The 17,736-nt window shown below is 40.4% G+C and overlaps 1 protein-coding gene across 2 annotated transcripts in view; it reads right to left on the bottom strand.

Moving 5' to 3' along the window:
* Positions 1-17,736, bottom strand: part of DYNC2H1 (dynein cytoplasmic 2 heavy chain 1) — a 149,368-nt gene that overhangs the window by 12,381 nt on the left and 119,251 nt on the right. For both annotated transcript variants that reach the window (XM_034409222.3, XM_087894632.1), the window contains exons 83-85: positions 12,239-12,355; positions 7,506-7,715; positions 7,207-7,296 (exon numbers count right to left, since the gene is read on the bottom strand). In XM_034409222.3, the coding sequence (XP_034265113.1) occupies positions 7,207-7,296; positions 7,506-7,715; positions 12,239-12,355 (417 nt within the window). The remainder of the gene's footprint in view (positions 1-7,206; positions 7,297-7,505; positions 7,716-12,238; positions 12,356-17,736) is intronic.

The following is a 17,736-nucleotide window of genomic DNA, read 5'->3' as shown; positions in this document are numbered from 1 at the left end:
CTCTTCCCTCCTCTCCTACCTCATCCTACTTCCTGTTCTTTTCCCCCACTCCTTTCTTTTCCCCCTACTCACCTTTTCTTCTACTCTTATCCCCTACCCTTCCTTCCTCTCCTTTTCCCTTTCTTCCATTCCTCTCCCTCCCTCTCCTCTTCCTACGCTCTCCTCCTCTCTCCTTTCTATAATATGACTATCATTAAGTGTTGTACCTTATGATTCTTGATGAATGTATCTTTTCTTTTTATGTACACTGACAGATATGCACCAAAGACAAATTCCTTGTGTATCCAATCACACTTGGCTAAACTATTCTATTCTATTCTATTCTATTCTATTCTATTCTATTCTATTCTATTCTATTCTATTCTATTCTATTCTATTCTATTCTATTCTATTCTATTCTATTCTATTCTGTTCCTACCATCCTGAATCATGGGGAGAAAGTCCATTGAAGTGATAATACCACTAAATAAACGATATAATTTGTTGTTCTAGCATAGTAACTCCCCACATTGCTGGGTTTTTTTTTCTGAGACAGAGCAAATTAATCAAATGCCCTTTATATGTGTCACAACATAGATTAGAAATGTTTTTCCCAGATAATTATGCGTGATCTGAGTGTTTTCTTCCCCCCCCCCAAAAAAATTCTATTTATGCTAGTGAGCTTGGTCATATCTACACGATTCTTTCAATGATTTATCAGTTCCTGCTATATTATGGCAGTAATTGCAGTTCTTCAACAAGAAAGATAGCATGAAGTAAAGTGTTCAGTGTCAAAGTGGTCATTAGAGTCATTTGTAATTTCAGATTAATATATTCATTTTACTAGTGTATTCAAATAAACATTGAATTCAGGTATTCCAGACATCTATGGGCAAGCAATTATAGTCAATTAAATTCTAAGAGACTGTAACAATTAACAACAGCAGTCTGTTTTGAAATCTGAAGTAATTATTTTGTAATTTGCTTGTTTAATAAAGAGTGAATTACATGGTGGCTAGTATTTTAAAACCATGTCTGTCTGTCTGTCTGTCTATCTTCTGATAGCAATACCACTTATATACCACTTCACAGTGATTTACAGCTCTGTCAAAGCAGTTTACAGAGTCGGCATATTGCCCCCAACAGTCTGGGTCCTCATTTAATCGACCTTGGAAGGATGGAAGGCTGACTAAACCTTGAGCCGGTCAGAATCGAACTGCTGGCAGTTAGCAGAATTAGCCTGCAATACTATTCTAACCACTGCGCCACCATGGCTTTAATAATAGTTCACTTTCTAATAGCTCACTTTTAATTATTAGACATGGGAAAATACTATGAGCAAAAGGATTAGCTTAGTTTCTGAAGCAATAAACTGCACCATTTTTAAAAGTATCTTAAAAACCAAAAGGCTTATTACGAAGACCTTTTTCCTGTCTTAGAAGGCAAAATAACAGCTGCAAAGCATGCGTGTATTCGGCCTGGACATCATTCTATGTAAAATAATTTAACTGAGGTTTAAAATTATTGCAAGTAGCATTTTACAAAAGGGTTTATATACTGATATATTTTACATGTAACTATATAGTTTATAATTATAATATAAAACTGTAAAAAACCATAGAGATGAAAAGGAATGTGATGGTTAGAAAAAGAAAATTTTAAAAGAGAGTAGAGTTTTAAAACATTCTATCATCATCATCATCATCATCATCATCATCATCATCATCACCACCATCATCAGGAGTTGTTACAGTCATCATCATCATCAGGTGTTGTTACATAAGCCAGGAAACTACTATTCTAGTGCATTCTAGTACTATTCTATTCTATACTAGTTTGGTCGCTTATTTACCAGCTCTGTCAGGTACATGCTTGCACACTTCCCATGGTGCACCACAAGAGGGCGAGCTAGCTTCATACCAGAAAGAAAGACCTGCAGCATCATTCTAGTCCTTCTCATAAACCGGCACTGCAATCGGGAAGGTTCAGACTAGTCAGGAATTAGACTGTCTGCACGGAGCACCAACTCGTCTCTTCACAGAAGTGGTACCCATTTATCTACTCACATAGAACATGCAAGGTGGGCAGAAACTGTGGCAAGTAATGGGAACTCACTGCACCATGCAGTGCCAGGGCTTGAACCTCTGGAGCAGAGACCATCTCCAGCATCACTAAGCCACTAAGCTACCATGCCTCAAAAACATTCCGTTATTATAGCCCGTATTCAAAAGTAGGATTCCAGTATGAGTCTAGTATTTCTTGTGGAGTCTGTTTCCTGACCTGTTCTATCTTGAAGGGTTGATATTAATCTTGAAAGCTTAACTGTGTTTTTATTCCTTTCCTCTTATACCTGCGAGAGTTAAGGTAGAGCCAGTTTAAGATTCTTTCTAACGTACTCTTCTTTTCCCAAATTTAAGCCATGTTTTCCAGTTTCTAGTTGTCACATTTCTTTTCCAAGGTCATCTGTGTGATTTTCTATATCGTAGAACTTGAAGCCACTGGGTAGGCAGTATGGACACTCTATTCCAAATGTCTTGTATATTCTCGCCATTTATTTCTGTGAATTTTTAAAATTTATGATAATAATACATTGTTGGCTTAGCCTCAATAAAGGCCTCCTCCAAAACACTCAGTGCCTCTGGGATTTCTTTGAATGCATCATGTAAGAGAGTAGCACCAGTTTTCCATCCAAAAAAACCTCAGAGGTAATGGAGCTTCAAATGAGATTTCTGAATGAAAACTATTACACCCAAAGATATAGCATCCACCACTCTTTGCAAGGCCAATGATAATCTATTTCATCATAAAACCATATAATTCAAAGGTATTGGGATGAAGGGTGGTCTTTTCTGACACATAAACGTAATGCACCTGTCTGTACATTTGTACAGTTTATATACTAGCTCTGACACAATATCACTGTGTGTCCATGATTTTAACATTATAGCCTCAATGGAAGCCCTTGTATTAGAATTCTGTGCAAAAGAAATGAATGCTAATGATTGAAAACAATTCAAACAAAGCCAAAGTGCTTGCTAGGGTAAGATAACTTTTTTTTTGCAAGGACGTGGAAGGATGAAGGTAATGTAGGAATAGGAAAATTGGTGTAATCGTTATCATATGGTTATGAAAGGAAATGAATAAGCTAGGAAAAAGTAAAATGAAATAGAAGATATAAAAAAAAAAAATGAGAAAATGAGAACTGGAATACCTAATCAGTAGAGAGAAGTTCCCTGAAGATGGGCTCCAGCACGAGTTTGAAAGCTCAGAAGACAAAATCTCTGGTCCCAGTGACCGGCCCAGATTGGATCCTGAAGATTATTTGTAGGCAACATTGCAAGATATGCTCCCAGGGTTGCAAACTTTGATATATCAAGTATCATGACGTTATTAGATACAAAGTATTAATGTCACACGGCTTCCCCAAGGTTTAATATATTTTCATGTCCATACAGTTGTCTAATATCTCTAATAATCCTTAGCAATATGACAACCTGAAATGTTAATTTGCGAGTGCATTTCTCATTTCACTGTGCGTTCCCAAGAGTAAAGCAATTTTAGATGAAATAATAAAATTAAAATACTCTTTTATTATAGTACTTCCTAATGCAATATCCATCCGCTACAGATAATTGTAGGGAGTTTATTATGTGAATGAATTTGGGAACAGGCAATAATAACCTTTTAAATGCAATATGAGTCCAGGGACGTGTTATGAATAGGTTTTTAAATCAAAGCCTTTAAATTAGAGAGCCTGTCAAAGTATTTTATAATATCAAAAATATTGATTTTAAACATTGTTTTCACTTAGCATGACAAATGTTTTCAGACTGTGTGAAATGTTCATATTTGTATTTTTATGCAAAGGATGCATATATTCCAGATACAATTTATTTTTTTAAAAAAAATATATAAAAGTACTTGAGAAAATGTATGGGTCTGAATGACTTCCTTGAATTTAATTACCTAATAAATGTTCAATAAAAATATATGGTAGACTGGGAAAAGTGTACAAGGTAAAATATCATGACAGAGATAGCATCAAGAAATTTCTTAATACCTAATAGTAATCTTTTTACAAGGATGCTCAAAGGGAATATCAAAAACCTGTTAATTATTCAGAAATAAAGTAAAGGTATATTTGAAATTGACAAAATAGTGCAAGTAACATAATCAATTTTAAGGACAGTAGCAGAAATAAATCAGCCAATTATTTTTGTTTTCTTAAAGTTGCTTAATGCAATATGATGCTAGTACGGTATATTGTTATATATATAGTGACCCAACCATCTGTAGTCTAAGCACAATAATCAAGATGCTATGTAAAATGATATAAAGTTAATAAGACATCTTAATGCATTCTGGGCCATTTATTGGCTGTCCTTCTTATCATAGGGTAATTCAGGGTGGCTTACCCATACCCCCTTGGGTCATCCTTTCAGAGATATGTCCTAACCAGATTCCTCAATGCCTTGAAAAATGACACAGCTTCTAATGTACTGACTTCTCAGGAAAATGTTGAACTGTATAAGCACAGCCAAGCATCCACTCAGGAAATGTTTTATGACACTTTGTAAAAAACTGCTTTATGATAATGCTTATGTCATAAACTGTTTTATAAAATTTGCCATAAAATTTTGGACACATTTTGTACATTAGCCCATTTAAGATACCTTAGTTCAAAAGGTTTTGCCCTATGATGCACCGTTTTGTCCAATTAAAAATTAAAGGAATCAGAGTTTAGTAGTAACTACATCACACAGCATATTCTCTAGTTCACTTTAGATTTTTTTTAAAGAGTTGCTATCACTTAGACACACTTTTAGAAGGGATATAAGCTCAGTATTCAGTAAGAAACCTTATTATGCCATCAAATACATACATTTTAGAAAAGATCTACCAATTTAGCATTATAGAAGTGCCAATCCAGCTCCATGCTGGTGTATCTGCATTATTGGTGCAATTCCACTGGTACCGTGTTTCTCCAAAAAGAAGGCCAGGTCTTATTTGCTTTTGACCCCCGAAAAAACAGCTAGGCCTTCTTTTTGGAGGGTTCTAATTATTGACTTACCTCGTGGCAGTGGCACCAACAGCCCCACCCAGCAAAGCCCACTGTGGCCCACTTCTTCTGTGGCTGCTTGCTGCCACTTGCACGTATTGCCCCAGCCTCCGTTTTGCCTTCAGATGCCTGCCGGAAGTCATCTGCAGTCGATAACAGAGCTCCAGATCGATCCGGAGCTCTTATCAGCTACAGATGCCTTCCGGCAGGAATCTAAAGGTGAAATGGAGGCCAGGGAAATGTGTGCAAGTGATGGCAAGCAGACGCAAAAGAAGTGGCCGCAGAAGAAGGCGAGGCAGGTGTCGAGGTGTGCAAGACCTGGTAAGTAGGGCACCTCCATCCCCCCATCCCCACCCTAGCTTATTTTTTACTTGTGTGCCTCACCCCACCCCCTGCACCCCAGGTTGGGTGGGGTCCTAATTATGGATAATTTTGTGGGTGGGGCTTAATTTGATCGCATGCAGTCAAAAACGTGATAGGGCTTCTTTTCAAGGTGGGTCGTCTTTTTGGAGAAACATGGTATAAATGGTTAAAATGAGTCAGAGACAGAAACCCATTCTATCCTAATTCAAAGGTTAACAGATCTGGGCCTCTAGAAAAGTAAACTCATTGCCTCTCTGTAAAAAAATATGACAACCAAAGAGAGATTTTAAAAAGCGGCTTGTATCAACTATGCACACAGCAATGATTCAATTTAGTTTTGTACACAGTACATGAAAGTCGCTCTCCAGGCTCACGTTGGGCAAACTTAGCTCATGTAAGGAGGAGCTAATAATGGAAATTGATGAGAAAAGAGATTTTGCAAAACAAGACACTTTATATAACTCTGCCTCTGAATATTTAAATAAACTGCATATGGCTAATATTCGCCTTTTCAGTAATCTTCAAACTGTATGCCCATGCAGATGCAACATCACTCTGTACATTAAGGATAAGCAAAAGAATGGAAAATTTATTGTATAAATCAATCTGTTCTGAGTATCTTTCTTATTGCCTTTTATCCCTTTTGTCTTTGAGAGGTTTTTTTTTTAAAGCTTTAAAAGAAAAATAATGCTTCTTCCAATGGAGCTAGGAACTATATCCCCCAACAGCTGGTAAATACCTAGCTTTTCACTCCAAACAATGCCACCAGCAGCTAAATGTTCATGAGCTCTTTCCTCTTGAAATATCAGTCCGTCACAGAGAACACAATCTTCAATACACGTATAGAATTATAGCACAGCACCAAAGAGAAAGGAATATATATCGATTTGTTACTGCTGCCTCTTTTCAAACAGAGGGCAAATACATGAACAGTAACTCCAGATGTGTGCTCTTGTTAGCACTCTTGTTTCTGTTTTATGAAGGAAACTGTATGTTGAGGGCCAGAAATATTTTTAAAAAACCCAGAAGAAAAGGCATAGAATGTTGTATTGTGGCTATTGCTATTGTTTGTTACACTTTATGTATCTTTTATTTTCTGTGGACAGCTTCCGAGGGACAACTTCTACAAACTCAGACTAGGTCACACCTGTACCAGGATCAGCAGGCTTTGAAATTTTCCACCTTACTTTTTCTACAAGACGGCCTGATTTCACTGATGAAGCCCCAATGCATTTTACACTATTATCCATAATGTACCAAAGGAATTCAAATATAAAAACATACACTCGATACAGTTCTGTGTGATATTTTAAACGAGCCAATTCCTATATTTGGCTCTATGAAAGAAGTGGTGCAAGATGAAAAAACAACAAGGATACCATATAATGTATAAATTTTACTACATATTATAAACCTACTAGTGATGCTCAGACGCTGAGCATGTCGATCAAAAGGTCGGCAGTTCTCAGCGGTTCGAATGCCTATTGCTACGTAATGAGGTGAGCTCCCGTTACTTGTCCCAGCTTCTGCCAACCTAGCAGTTCGAAAGCAAGTAAAAAATGCAAGTAGAAAAATAGGGACCATCTTTGGTGGGAAGGGAACAGCGTTCCATGTTCCTTTGGCATTTAGTCATGCTGGCCACATGACTACGGAGACATCTTCAGACAGCGGTGGCTCTTCGGCTTTGAAATGGAGATGAGCACCGCCCCCTAGAGTCGGGAACAACTAGCACATATGTGTAAGGGGAACCTTTACCTTTACCTTTAAACTTAAAAAAAATGAATAATGTTGCAATGGAACACTACCTGAATAGCATGTGCTCGTGCTACAACAGCTCTCAGATACTGTAAAGGATCGTCTGGACCTTCCCATTTGCTCTGCCATGTTAAAGGGCACTGAAAAAAAGAAAAAAGAATCACCATTAGAAATCTTGCTGAGTGTTCTAATTCACAGATCTCGTCTGCACTTCCACAGTGGATAGGAAAGCTTTTTATCTCTTTGATTAATAAATAAACTTCATACTTCCTCAATTAGATATGATTCGAGTTTATTTTATTTACTCAAGAATTATGCACCTTGTACACAGAGAATTGAAACATCTTACCTTTTGGTTTAATAAAGCGCTGGCTAATTTTTGAACTTCTGAGCTTAAGAGTGAGGTTCCTCGAATTACTTTACTGAGAGCAGCAAGAGATGAATGAATACTTTGAACTAAGCGAATGGCATTAAATTGTTCTAAGATAATGAATGAAAGAATTGGAGATCCTTGACGTTCAGAAGGAGGAGACACTTTCTGATGAATCAGATTGGAATTCTAAAAGACAAAAATCCACCCATGTTCGGTTAATAGGTTGAATGAGATCATCCTTCAAAATATACAGAAATGGATACTGATCCCAGAAAGCGGGGGGAGGGATATATAATTGACATAATTCTTATCCTTCAAAGTATATATCTAAGTATCCTGGAAAAATATATTTCTCAGAATCAGAGATGATTGCATTGCTGCAATGTTAATGAACAAAACAGGAAAAAGGGCACAGGATCTTGAAACAAGCAGAAAGCAAAAAAGAAAAAAGAGGCAGTTATGTTATTTTACTCTTCAAAATGAAAGATTTTGAATTATTAACTAAGAATTGGTAATCTGAATTAGAAGATATGACAGTAAATTGCAAAGGTTAAACTGAGGTTAATTGAATTCTCCCTTAAATTCAAGGCCACTCTGTCAATTACTATGAAGAGACAACTCATATATATTATATATAAAGACAGGAAAAATTTCCCCAGAATCACAATTCCCAGAAAGATTATTTTTTTCTTATTCTGGATGGTACAGCATTCCTTCAGCCTGGCCTTAATATCATGTACTCAAGTGGTAGCGGTGACAATGCATGCTTTTCTGTAACTTTGAATGAAGTTAAGATCAGATTAGGCAATTGGAAAATTCAATCTATTAGGCCGCCTTGGAAGGATGTTGGAAATTACAAATGGTGTGGAATTCAATTGCCAAAAGTTAGAGTAGAAATTGATTTTTTTTTGTTTTATTTTGTTTTAATTTGTATACTGCCCTTCTCCAACAGGACTCAGGGCGGTGAACAGCCAAAATAAAACAGAACATACAAAATTTAAAAACAGTTTAAAAATAATTAAATATTTTTGGCCACAATTTAAAACAACCCAATGAAAATCAATTCAATTTAACCAAAACAGTGGGATCAAGCCAGATGATTTAAACTATATAATAATCACATTTGTTAAACAACATTTGTTTCTCTGCCAACTTCAAAGTGCTGATTATGACTGTTAAAGCCATATCCTGTAATAAGTCTTTCAGAAAGCTTCTTTGCTTCCAAATACAGTGGTGTGGGCGATTAATGGCATTATTATTATTATTATTTTTTGACATATGTTACATTACTGCTCTGCAAGCATCTTTGGCTTCCAGTGTGCTTCTTAGTGCAATTCAAGATGCTGGTAGTAACTTTTAAAGCCCTTCATGGCTTGAGACCATGGCTACATATGGGTCTCTTCTCAATTGTTTCTACCCATTATACCTGGTCTGGCAGAATAGGCATGCTCTGAGTGACATTGGCTAAGGAGTTTTGGCTGGCGGAGCCCAGAAGGAAGAACTTTTCTGTCATGGTGCCCAACTTGTGGAACATCATTCCATCTGAGGTAACGTGAGCTTGGGCCCTTCTGGCCTTTTGTTGCCTTATGAAGTGCAGTTGGATTCTTTACTATTATTTTGCTCTTAATTTATTTAGTCACTTATGTTAATAATCTATGTAATTTCTTAACATATTAGTATTAATGTTTTTTTATAGTTTATGTTGATTTTTGTTTGTTTGTTTGTTCAATTTATATGGCATCCATTTCAAGCAAGACTCTGGGTGGCTAATAACAATTAAAAAACACACAGCAAAAACCCAACAAAAACTTTAAAAAATGGCAGTGGAAACAAAAAAAAAACGTCAATATAATTACAGCACAAATATTTCAATAGAACTAATGCACTGGTTCTAAAATGGGTTAACTGATTATTAATTTAAAGTTACCAGATTAGAGCTTGAAGATATTCTGGCTGAAATTAATGGAAGTTAAATTGTGTCACAAGTAAATTATCAGTTTAATATGAATTAGACCTCAGATTCATTAATTCTGAATCCAATACAATGTATGGATTATTGTACTGCTTCTAAAACTTAATGCTGTGTTTCCTATTTGAGAGACAATTCTGGCTGCAAAGCTATAGTCAGCCCAATGCATTAATTTTCAAAACTGCTTAGGATGGGAGTGAGATTCTAGTGATGCAGGAAGAGGAAATAATTATTTTAAAGGGCCAGACTTAGTACTTACTGCACAATAGATATAAATATAAAAGTCTGAAAATGTTTATATCCTAACAGCAACCCTTTGTTTCTTTTTCTGCACAGACAAAATGGCAATCTATTCATAATGTGTTAAGCCTCTTGTTTCATGTATTTGCCGAAAATTTGACATTCACAAATCTGACCAAACTGCAACTCATTTTTAATTCTTCAGATTAGTTTTTGTGGCTTGGGAGCCTTGACCTCACAAAAAATGGCTCAAATCTTAATTACGGTTACTCCAAATCTACCCTCCAGTTTCCGGTCCGACTTTTGTGATTTTAATAATTGTGATTTTGTTAGAAAAGTATAAAGGTTTTAGCAATAGAAGAATCACAGGATTGAAAATCAGTCTTAAGTCCAAGTATATCCTCCAAATCTTTTGTCCTAACTAATAAAGAAACTAATAGCATAAAATATCATTCCAATATCAAAAATAATTATCTATTATAATATATATCAGGGCCAGACTCATGGGGGGGGCCCCACATGCCCGATCTTGTTTTTGTCTCGGAGCAGTGGCGAGTAGAGTTCGTTGGGGGATCGCCTTCTATTTATCCCCTGTCATGGACCGACCACTATCTCCTTCGGCTAGCTTCCGTTACGCCGCCCCTCCTCGCTGGGAGGCGGAACCGACCACCTGGTTCCACCCCAGGCGCCTGATGGACCTGGAGAGGTTCCAGACGGAGCTTGGGATCATCCCTCTCTCTCTCTCTCTCTCCCATGCCCTGGCCACGACCTGGTGGAGGCCTGGGAAGAGGCAGCTGCTGGGGCTCTGGACCGGGTCGTTCCTTTGCGGCCTCTGACTCGTTGCAGACCCTGGTTGGCTCCCTGGTTTACCGAGGAGCTCCGGGGGATGAAGCAGTGTAGACGAGGCCTAGAGAGCCGTTGGAGAGCCAGTCGTTCCTAATCTGACCGATTTCAGTTAAGGTCGGCCACACGGGCCTACCTGGTGGAGTTGGTGGCGGCAAAGCGCCGCTACTTCACCGATGTCATCGCGTCCGCTGACTATAGGGGGTGAAGTTTTGCTCCCTGTAGTTAGGGTGTGCAACTTGGGCATCCTCCTGGATTCACGGTTGAGCTTAGAAGATCATATAATGATGTGACCAGGGGGGCATTTGCCCAGATACGTATGGTGCGCCAGTTGCGTCCCTACTTGGACCGAGATGCCCTACGCACATTTACTCATGCGCTGGTCACTTCACGGATTGACTACTGCAATGCTCTCTACATGGGGCTGCCCTTGAGGACCACTCGGAGGCTTCAACTGGTACAAAATGCAGCCGCGTGGGTTGTGATGGGAGAATCCCGATACTCCCATGTTACACCCCTCCTGCGCGGCTTGCATTGGTTACTGGTTGCCCTCCAGGTGAGATTCAAGGTGCTGGTGATGACCTATAAAGCCCTACATGGCTTAAATCCAGGATATTTGGCAGACCACCTACAGCCAGCAACGATATCCCATCGCCCGGTTCGCGCCCATAGAGAGGGCCTGCTCAGGGTGCTGTCGGCTAGACAGTGTCAGCTGGCGGCCCCCAGGGGTAGAGCCTTCTCTGTGGGCGCGCCCACCCTGTGGAATCAACTCCCCTTGGAGCTCCGATTAGCGCCTGACCTTTGCACCTTCCACCATGAATTAAAAACTTGGCTTTTCAAATTCCTCGACCTGGACTGATGGGGTTTTAAGGGTTAAATTTTAAATTTTTTAGAGTTTAGATTTTATTTTGTATTGTGGCTTGTGTTTTTATTATTGTGAGCCACCCTGAGTCCATTGGGAGATAGGGCGGCATATAAGCCGAATAAAATAAATAAATAAATAAATAAAACAAGTTCTTCTCTAATATTCATCAGAAACAAAATTCTGGGGAAGGTGGCAGAGAAGGTTGCAAATGGTGCATCACGATCACGATCACAGGACACTTGGTAACTAGTTGTAAGAACAGGTTGTCAAGCACCCAAAATGTGATAATGTTACCACAAGAGTGGGGCAGCAGTCACCACTTCAAGGATGGGCCATTAAATAATCATTTCTGAGTCTCTCATAATTACAGACAGTCATTTGCGACTGATTGTAAGTTGAGCACTACTTTTAAATTATTTTTTAATTGATATCCGTATATTTTTGTATTTTAATAGGCTGTTCAGTGCCCTGAGTCCTTCGGGAGAAGGGCGGTATAGAAATAAAATTATTATTATTATTATTATTATTATTATTATTATTATTATTATTATTATTATTGTTGTTGTTGTTGTTGTTGTTGTTGTTGTTGTTGTTGTTGTATAATTTCTTTCTTTTTTCATTCATCTCATATTTTCAATCTCTTTGGCTTACCATAACTTATTCTTTTACTATATTTTGCATAATGTTGTATATCCTGAGAGGAATAATCTGTTGCTTATATAATCTCAATATGTATGAAAAATATGGTTATTAACATCAAATGAGTTTTTGCTATCCTCCAGCTGATCTTACCTGATTAAGCTTTTTCCATAGATTGAGGACTGGAGAAAGCTCATTTGACCAGATTTCTCTGTCAAATTTGCAACCGGCAGTTACAGACCTACTCAAGATCCGAAGTTGTGAAATTACCTATAAGAGAAAAAAACAAACAAACGAGAATATGGAGACGATTCCCAATAAAATTATAGAAGAGATTCATGCCTCCTGTATATATTTTGATAAATATCTTTGGAAGGGTGTGAACAGATCATAATTGCAAATAAAGATTTAACCATAAATTCTATGAGAAACTTCTCATCAAAATGAGCAATTGTTGCTTGCAAGTATATTTAACATAGAGTGTTTTCATTAATTGATTATTTGTATTAATAATTACCAGAGATAGTTAAAGCTGATTACAAAGGATTAACTTGACACTTTTGTTTGAGATCTTAAGAAAGAAATGTTGATCACAAGAATTCATATGAGATAAAGGTGGTTATCTTGGAATTAGAATTTGTAAAAAGTTTGAAATCAAATCTGTTTGAATAATTATTTGGGAATTTGCATAGTGCCTCTATCTTGTATTTGTTCTTGTAGGCATGTAAACATTTAGAAGTTGTAAATCATGGAGTAATTATAAACAAATAGTAATTAAGAAAAGACAATGGAATGTTTAATTGCAGATTTTGGAAATATATTTTGCATGATAGTTTTAAACATGCTGATCATGAAGTCCTATTGAGAAAACTTTGAATTTATCTCTAATGAAAACATAATTTAAAATATTCAAATACAGAACAATCATGTATATAGAGATCACTACAACATTTAAAATCTTGAATGTGGCCACCTGGCCACACTCTGTAGAACTCTCTTGCCCATTGGCCTGTTTGTCAGCCTCTTGAACTTTCAAACAAGGAAAGTCAATGGGAAAATTAGGAGAAAGTTGCAATCCTTGCTTAACAACAGCAATATAAACTGCTAGATTGCTGTCACTAAGCAGTACAGTTATACGACATTGTCTTTATAAGCACATCACTTAATGGTGGAAAATTCAGCTTCAAATTACTGTCATTAAGCAAGAAGTATCTGCAAGGACAAGCCATCCATATCCATATCCATATCCATATCCATATCCATAACATATCCATATCCATATCCTTTTTATGTTTATTTGAGGATCTGACAGTCAGCTTTTCAGAGTTCTCTAAAGGAATATTATAATCTATTCCTTGTATAGGTTACAATGCAGTAGAAAATGCAGTGCACTATTTTATTATAAAAATATTTGAGTTTCTATATGTACCATAGCTATATCTGAGATTTACATTACAATTTACCATTGTTGAAATGTTTAAAAATCTCTTTTATCTTCTTCTTCTTTTTTTAATGGTAGTATTCCTTAAATAACTGAGTCAATTCACTTGAGTCAGGTTTCACTTTTGGTGACATTATGGATATCCAGTTTTTTGCTTGGAAATAACATGAACAAATCAGCTAGGGGCTATCAACCTGCCAGGAAGTATCTTTCAAAATCATTATTTGTGTTTTTAGGAATGGTTTGATCATGCCTAAATTAAGTTCCATTGAGTTCAGTAACATCTATTCTAAGCACAATTAAATGTGGATTCAGTTTAATATTTACAGAGTACCATAAAGACAGCTCACACATGAAAAAGAACGTTGTCTTACCTGAACGTTCCTTTTCAGCCTCACTGCGAATGCAATCCACATATGGGTTGTTTTCCCCATCGCTTATCTCTGACTGGGTAAATTTTCTTGATTATCTCCCTCCGTGCTGTGGCCACGCCCTGCTGTCCCATGATGCATCAGTCTTTGAACGAAGGCGCGACCACCTAGGTGAAGTTAGATTCAGGTAAGTAAATAGAACGGAGTCAAAAGGAACTTGAACCTGTAGAAATATAAAGAAACAAATGCAACAAAGGGTGGGGGTGGATTGCATTCGCAGTGAGGCTGAAAAGGAACGTTCAGGTAAGACAACGTTCTTTTTCCAGCTCACTGCTCATGCAATCCACATATGGGATATACCAAAGTTCAGATCCCAAGGGCGGGAGACAAATCGCTCCCAGTGACCTGGCCTGCGAGAACACTCTGCAGAACACGCCGTCCAAATGAAGCCTCAGCTGAGGCGTAAGCATCGATCTTATAGTGTCTAATAAATGGCGTAGCAGAGGACCAGGTGGCAGCCCGGCAGATATCCGAGACCGATGCCTGCGTAGCCCAAGCGGCCGACGTTGCAGCGCTACGCGTAGAGTGAGGCAAAACACGAGGAGGGACAGGACAGCCTCGTTGATCGTAAGCCGTGGCGATGCACTTCTTGATCCATCTGCCTATGGTAGACGGAGATATCTTTTGACCTAAGTAGGAAGGATGAAAAGAAACCAAAAGTGCCTCAGACTTCCTGAACGATTCAGTTCTACGAATGTAACGACGTAAAGCCCTGCGGACGTCGAGGGTATGCCAGTCCTTCTCTCGTAGGTGCTTGGGCGAGGGACAGAAATCTGGAAGCACGAGCTCTTGGGCACGATGGAAATAGGAGTTTATTTTAGGCAAGAACGTAGGATCCAGGCGCAAAATCACAGTATTGGGTTGAAAGATGCAGAGATCTTTCCTAATTGACAATGCGGTAAGTTCGGAAACCCGTCTTGCGGAGGTGATCGCCAAAAGGAAGGCCACCTTGTAAGATAAGTACTTGAGAGGAACCGAACCCAAGGGCTCAAAGGGAGGAGACATAAGGGCCTGTAGAACAAGTGGGAGATCCCAGGACGGGTAACGATGGACAGGCGGTGGACAGAGATTAACAGCCCCGTGGAGAAAACCTTTAATCGACGGGTGCAGAGACAGAGAAGAATAAGGAGGACATCTGATGACCGTGGACAAGGCAGCAGTTTGACGCCGGAGGGTAGACGGTGACAAACCCTTGTCGAGTCCGGCTTGTAAGAAGCACAAAATATCCACAATCTGAGCCGAAGTGGGGTCAATTAATTTGACAGCGCACCAGGAACAGAAGGATTTCCATGAGGACTCATATATTCGAGAAGTCGATGGTCTCCGTGAGGCTTGGATGGTATCTATGACAGAGTCCGGTAAACAGTCTTTTTGCAGAATGACCCGCTCAAACGCCAGACGGCCAATTTGAGCCATCCTGGGTCTGGATGAGCGATGGCCCCTTGGCGAAGTGACAGACGTTCTGGCGGAATCACCCACGGTGGGTGGATCGACAACGCTACCAGATCCGCGTACCATGGGCGGCGTGGCCAATCTGGGGCCACCAAGAGGAGTTCTGCTTGTTCCTCCAGCAGTTTGCGTATCACCTGAGGAATCAGGGGAAGTGGAGGAAAGGCGTATAAGAGACCCGGTGGCCAGAGGCATCTGAGTGCATTGTGATCCTCCGCCGCCTGACACGGGTAGCGAGTCACAAATCGAGGCAGTTGAGCGTTTGACGGGCTGGCAAAAAGGTCCACCACGGGAACGCCGAAGATGAAACAAGCCGTGCGAAACAGACCGGGGTGAAGTTGCCATTCGGACTGGTCTATGGTCCGTCTGCTCAGCCAATCGGCCCTGGTGTTCTCCACGCCGGAAATGTGATCGGCCCTCAGCGATAGGACATGCGTCTCCGCCCAACGCAGAAGGCGTTCGGACTCCAGCATCAGGGGTCTTGACCGAGTGCCCCCTTCTTTGTTTATATGGGCCTTCGCTGCGATATTGTCCGTCAGGACAAGGACATGATGGCCCGACAAGTGTGGTTGAAAATGACACAGAGCTAGACGAATAGCTCTTAATTCCAAAAGATTGATGTTGAGTCGTCTCTCTGCCACAGACCAGCGGCCCTGTACAATCTGGTCGCGCAGATGAGCCCCCCAGCCTTGGAGGCTGGCATCCGAGGTCAAGGTCAGGCGGTCTTGAACCAGGAAGTGTGAGCCCTTGTGAAGACCCGGTCCCAACCACCAACGAAGGGAGAGACGAAGTTGAGGTGGAAGGGACACCTTGCGTAGAGAGTCGCTTTGGCCTGATCGCTGGTAAGGGAGGAGAAACCATTGTAACGGCCTCGTGTGACGACGGGCCCATGGCACAATTGAGAAGCTCGAGACCATTTTCCCCAGCAACTGAGAGAGATGAAGGAGGGAAATGGTCTGATGCAATAGGACTAGATGGATTAAGTCGCAGATGCTTTGAATTCTGTCCGGGGAAAGAAAGACTTGCCCCTGTACAGTGTCTATAATCGCTCCGAGGTGCAGCAGAGTGGTGGATGGGTGCAGGTGGCTTTTCGGGAAATTTATCGAAAAACCGTGGATCTGGAAAGCCTCGACGACATTGCGAAGATCTCGAGATGCTTGACCTTTGGACGATGACAGGACCAGAATGTCGTCGAGATAACATAAGACCCTGACAGGAACCTTCCTGAGGGAGGCCGCCACTACCGCCACCAACTTTGTAAAGGTCCTCGGGGCTGAAGACAAGCCAAAGGGCATGGCGCAATACTGATAGTGGTCCTCCCCAATCTGGAAACGCAGAAACTTTCTGTGTGCTGGTCGGACCGGTACGTGTAGATATGCCTCCCTGAGGTCGACTGACTGGAGGAAATCCCCTCGACGAATTCCTCCAAGAATGGACCTCAGCGAGTGCATTTTGAATCTGCGGTAAGATACGGACAGATTCAATTGTTTCAGGTTGAGGATGGCCCTCCAACCCCCGGAATGCTTCGGAACCAGAAAGAGGGTTGAATAGAAGCCCTTGCCCCGTTGCTCTGGAGGAACTGGCTCTATTGCTTTGATATGTAATAGATGGCAAACTTCCTTCCGTAGTTGGCAGTCCAGCTCCATTTGGAGGGGAGGGCAGCAAATGTGGCGAGATGGAGGGCGATCCAGGAACTCTATGGCCAAACCTTCTGACACTGTACGAAGAATCCACGCATCCGTGGTCGACTGTTCCCATTGATGACGGAAAAGATGGAGGCGGCCACCAATGGGATCCGACCGGGTGTAGTCACTTTCCTCTGCGGTATTGACGGAAGCCGGCACCACGGAAAGGACGCTTGGCTGTGGTGTTACGGGATCTGTCTCGAAAGCGCTGGCGGTCGGCCGAACGGTCAGGACCTTGAAAGTAGGAGCGTTGTGAGTAGGGAGCCCCTGATCCCGACGAGGTGCGAAAGGACTGCCGCTGATAGTATGGGGTATAGCGGCGCTCAGGGCGGCGATAGGACGAGGTAGGCATAACTTTACGTTTGTCCTTGTCCTCGACCAGGACAGGATCTAGGGCGGCACCAAAAAGAGAGGAGGCCTTATAAGGGGCCGCTGCCAATTTCCATTTGGCTTTGGAGTCAGCCCTCCAGTTCTTAAGCCAAAACAGGCGCCGCGATGTTATAGAGGAGGCCAAAGCCCTTGAAGTGAATTTGACCGAATTTAAAGATGCATCTGCCGAATACTCGGTGGCAGCAACTATTTTGTTCAAATCTTGATGGAGGCGCGTATCTTCTGGTGGTAATTTGTCCTGGAGTTGCCTCAGCC

This window comes from Pantherophis guttatus, chromosome 5 (genome assembly GCF_059756535.1).
Source record: "Pantherophis guttatus breed Tessera chromosome 5, ASM5975653v1, whole genome shotgun sequence".
Classification (NCBI taxonomy): domain Eukaryota; kingdom Metazoa; phylum Chordata; class Lepidosauria; order Squamata; family Colubridae; genus Pantherophis; species Pantherophis guttatus.
Note: the sequence above shows the minus strand (reverse complement) of the source record. Positions and strands in the feature narration are given on the sequence as shown.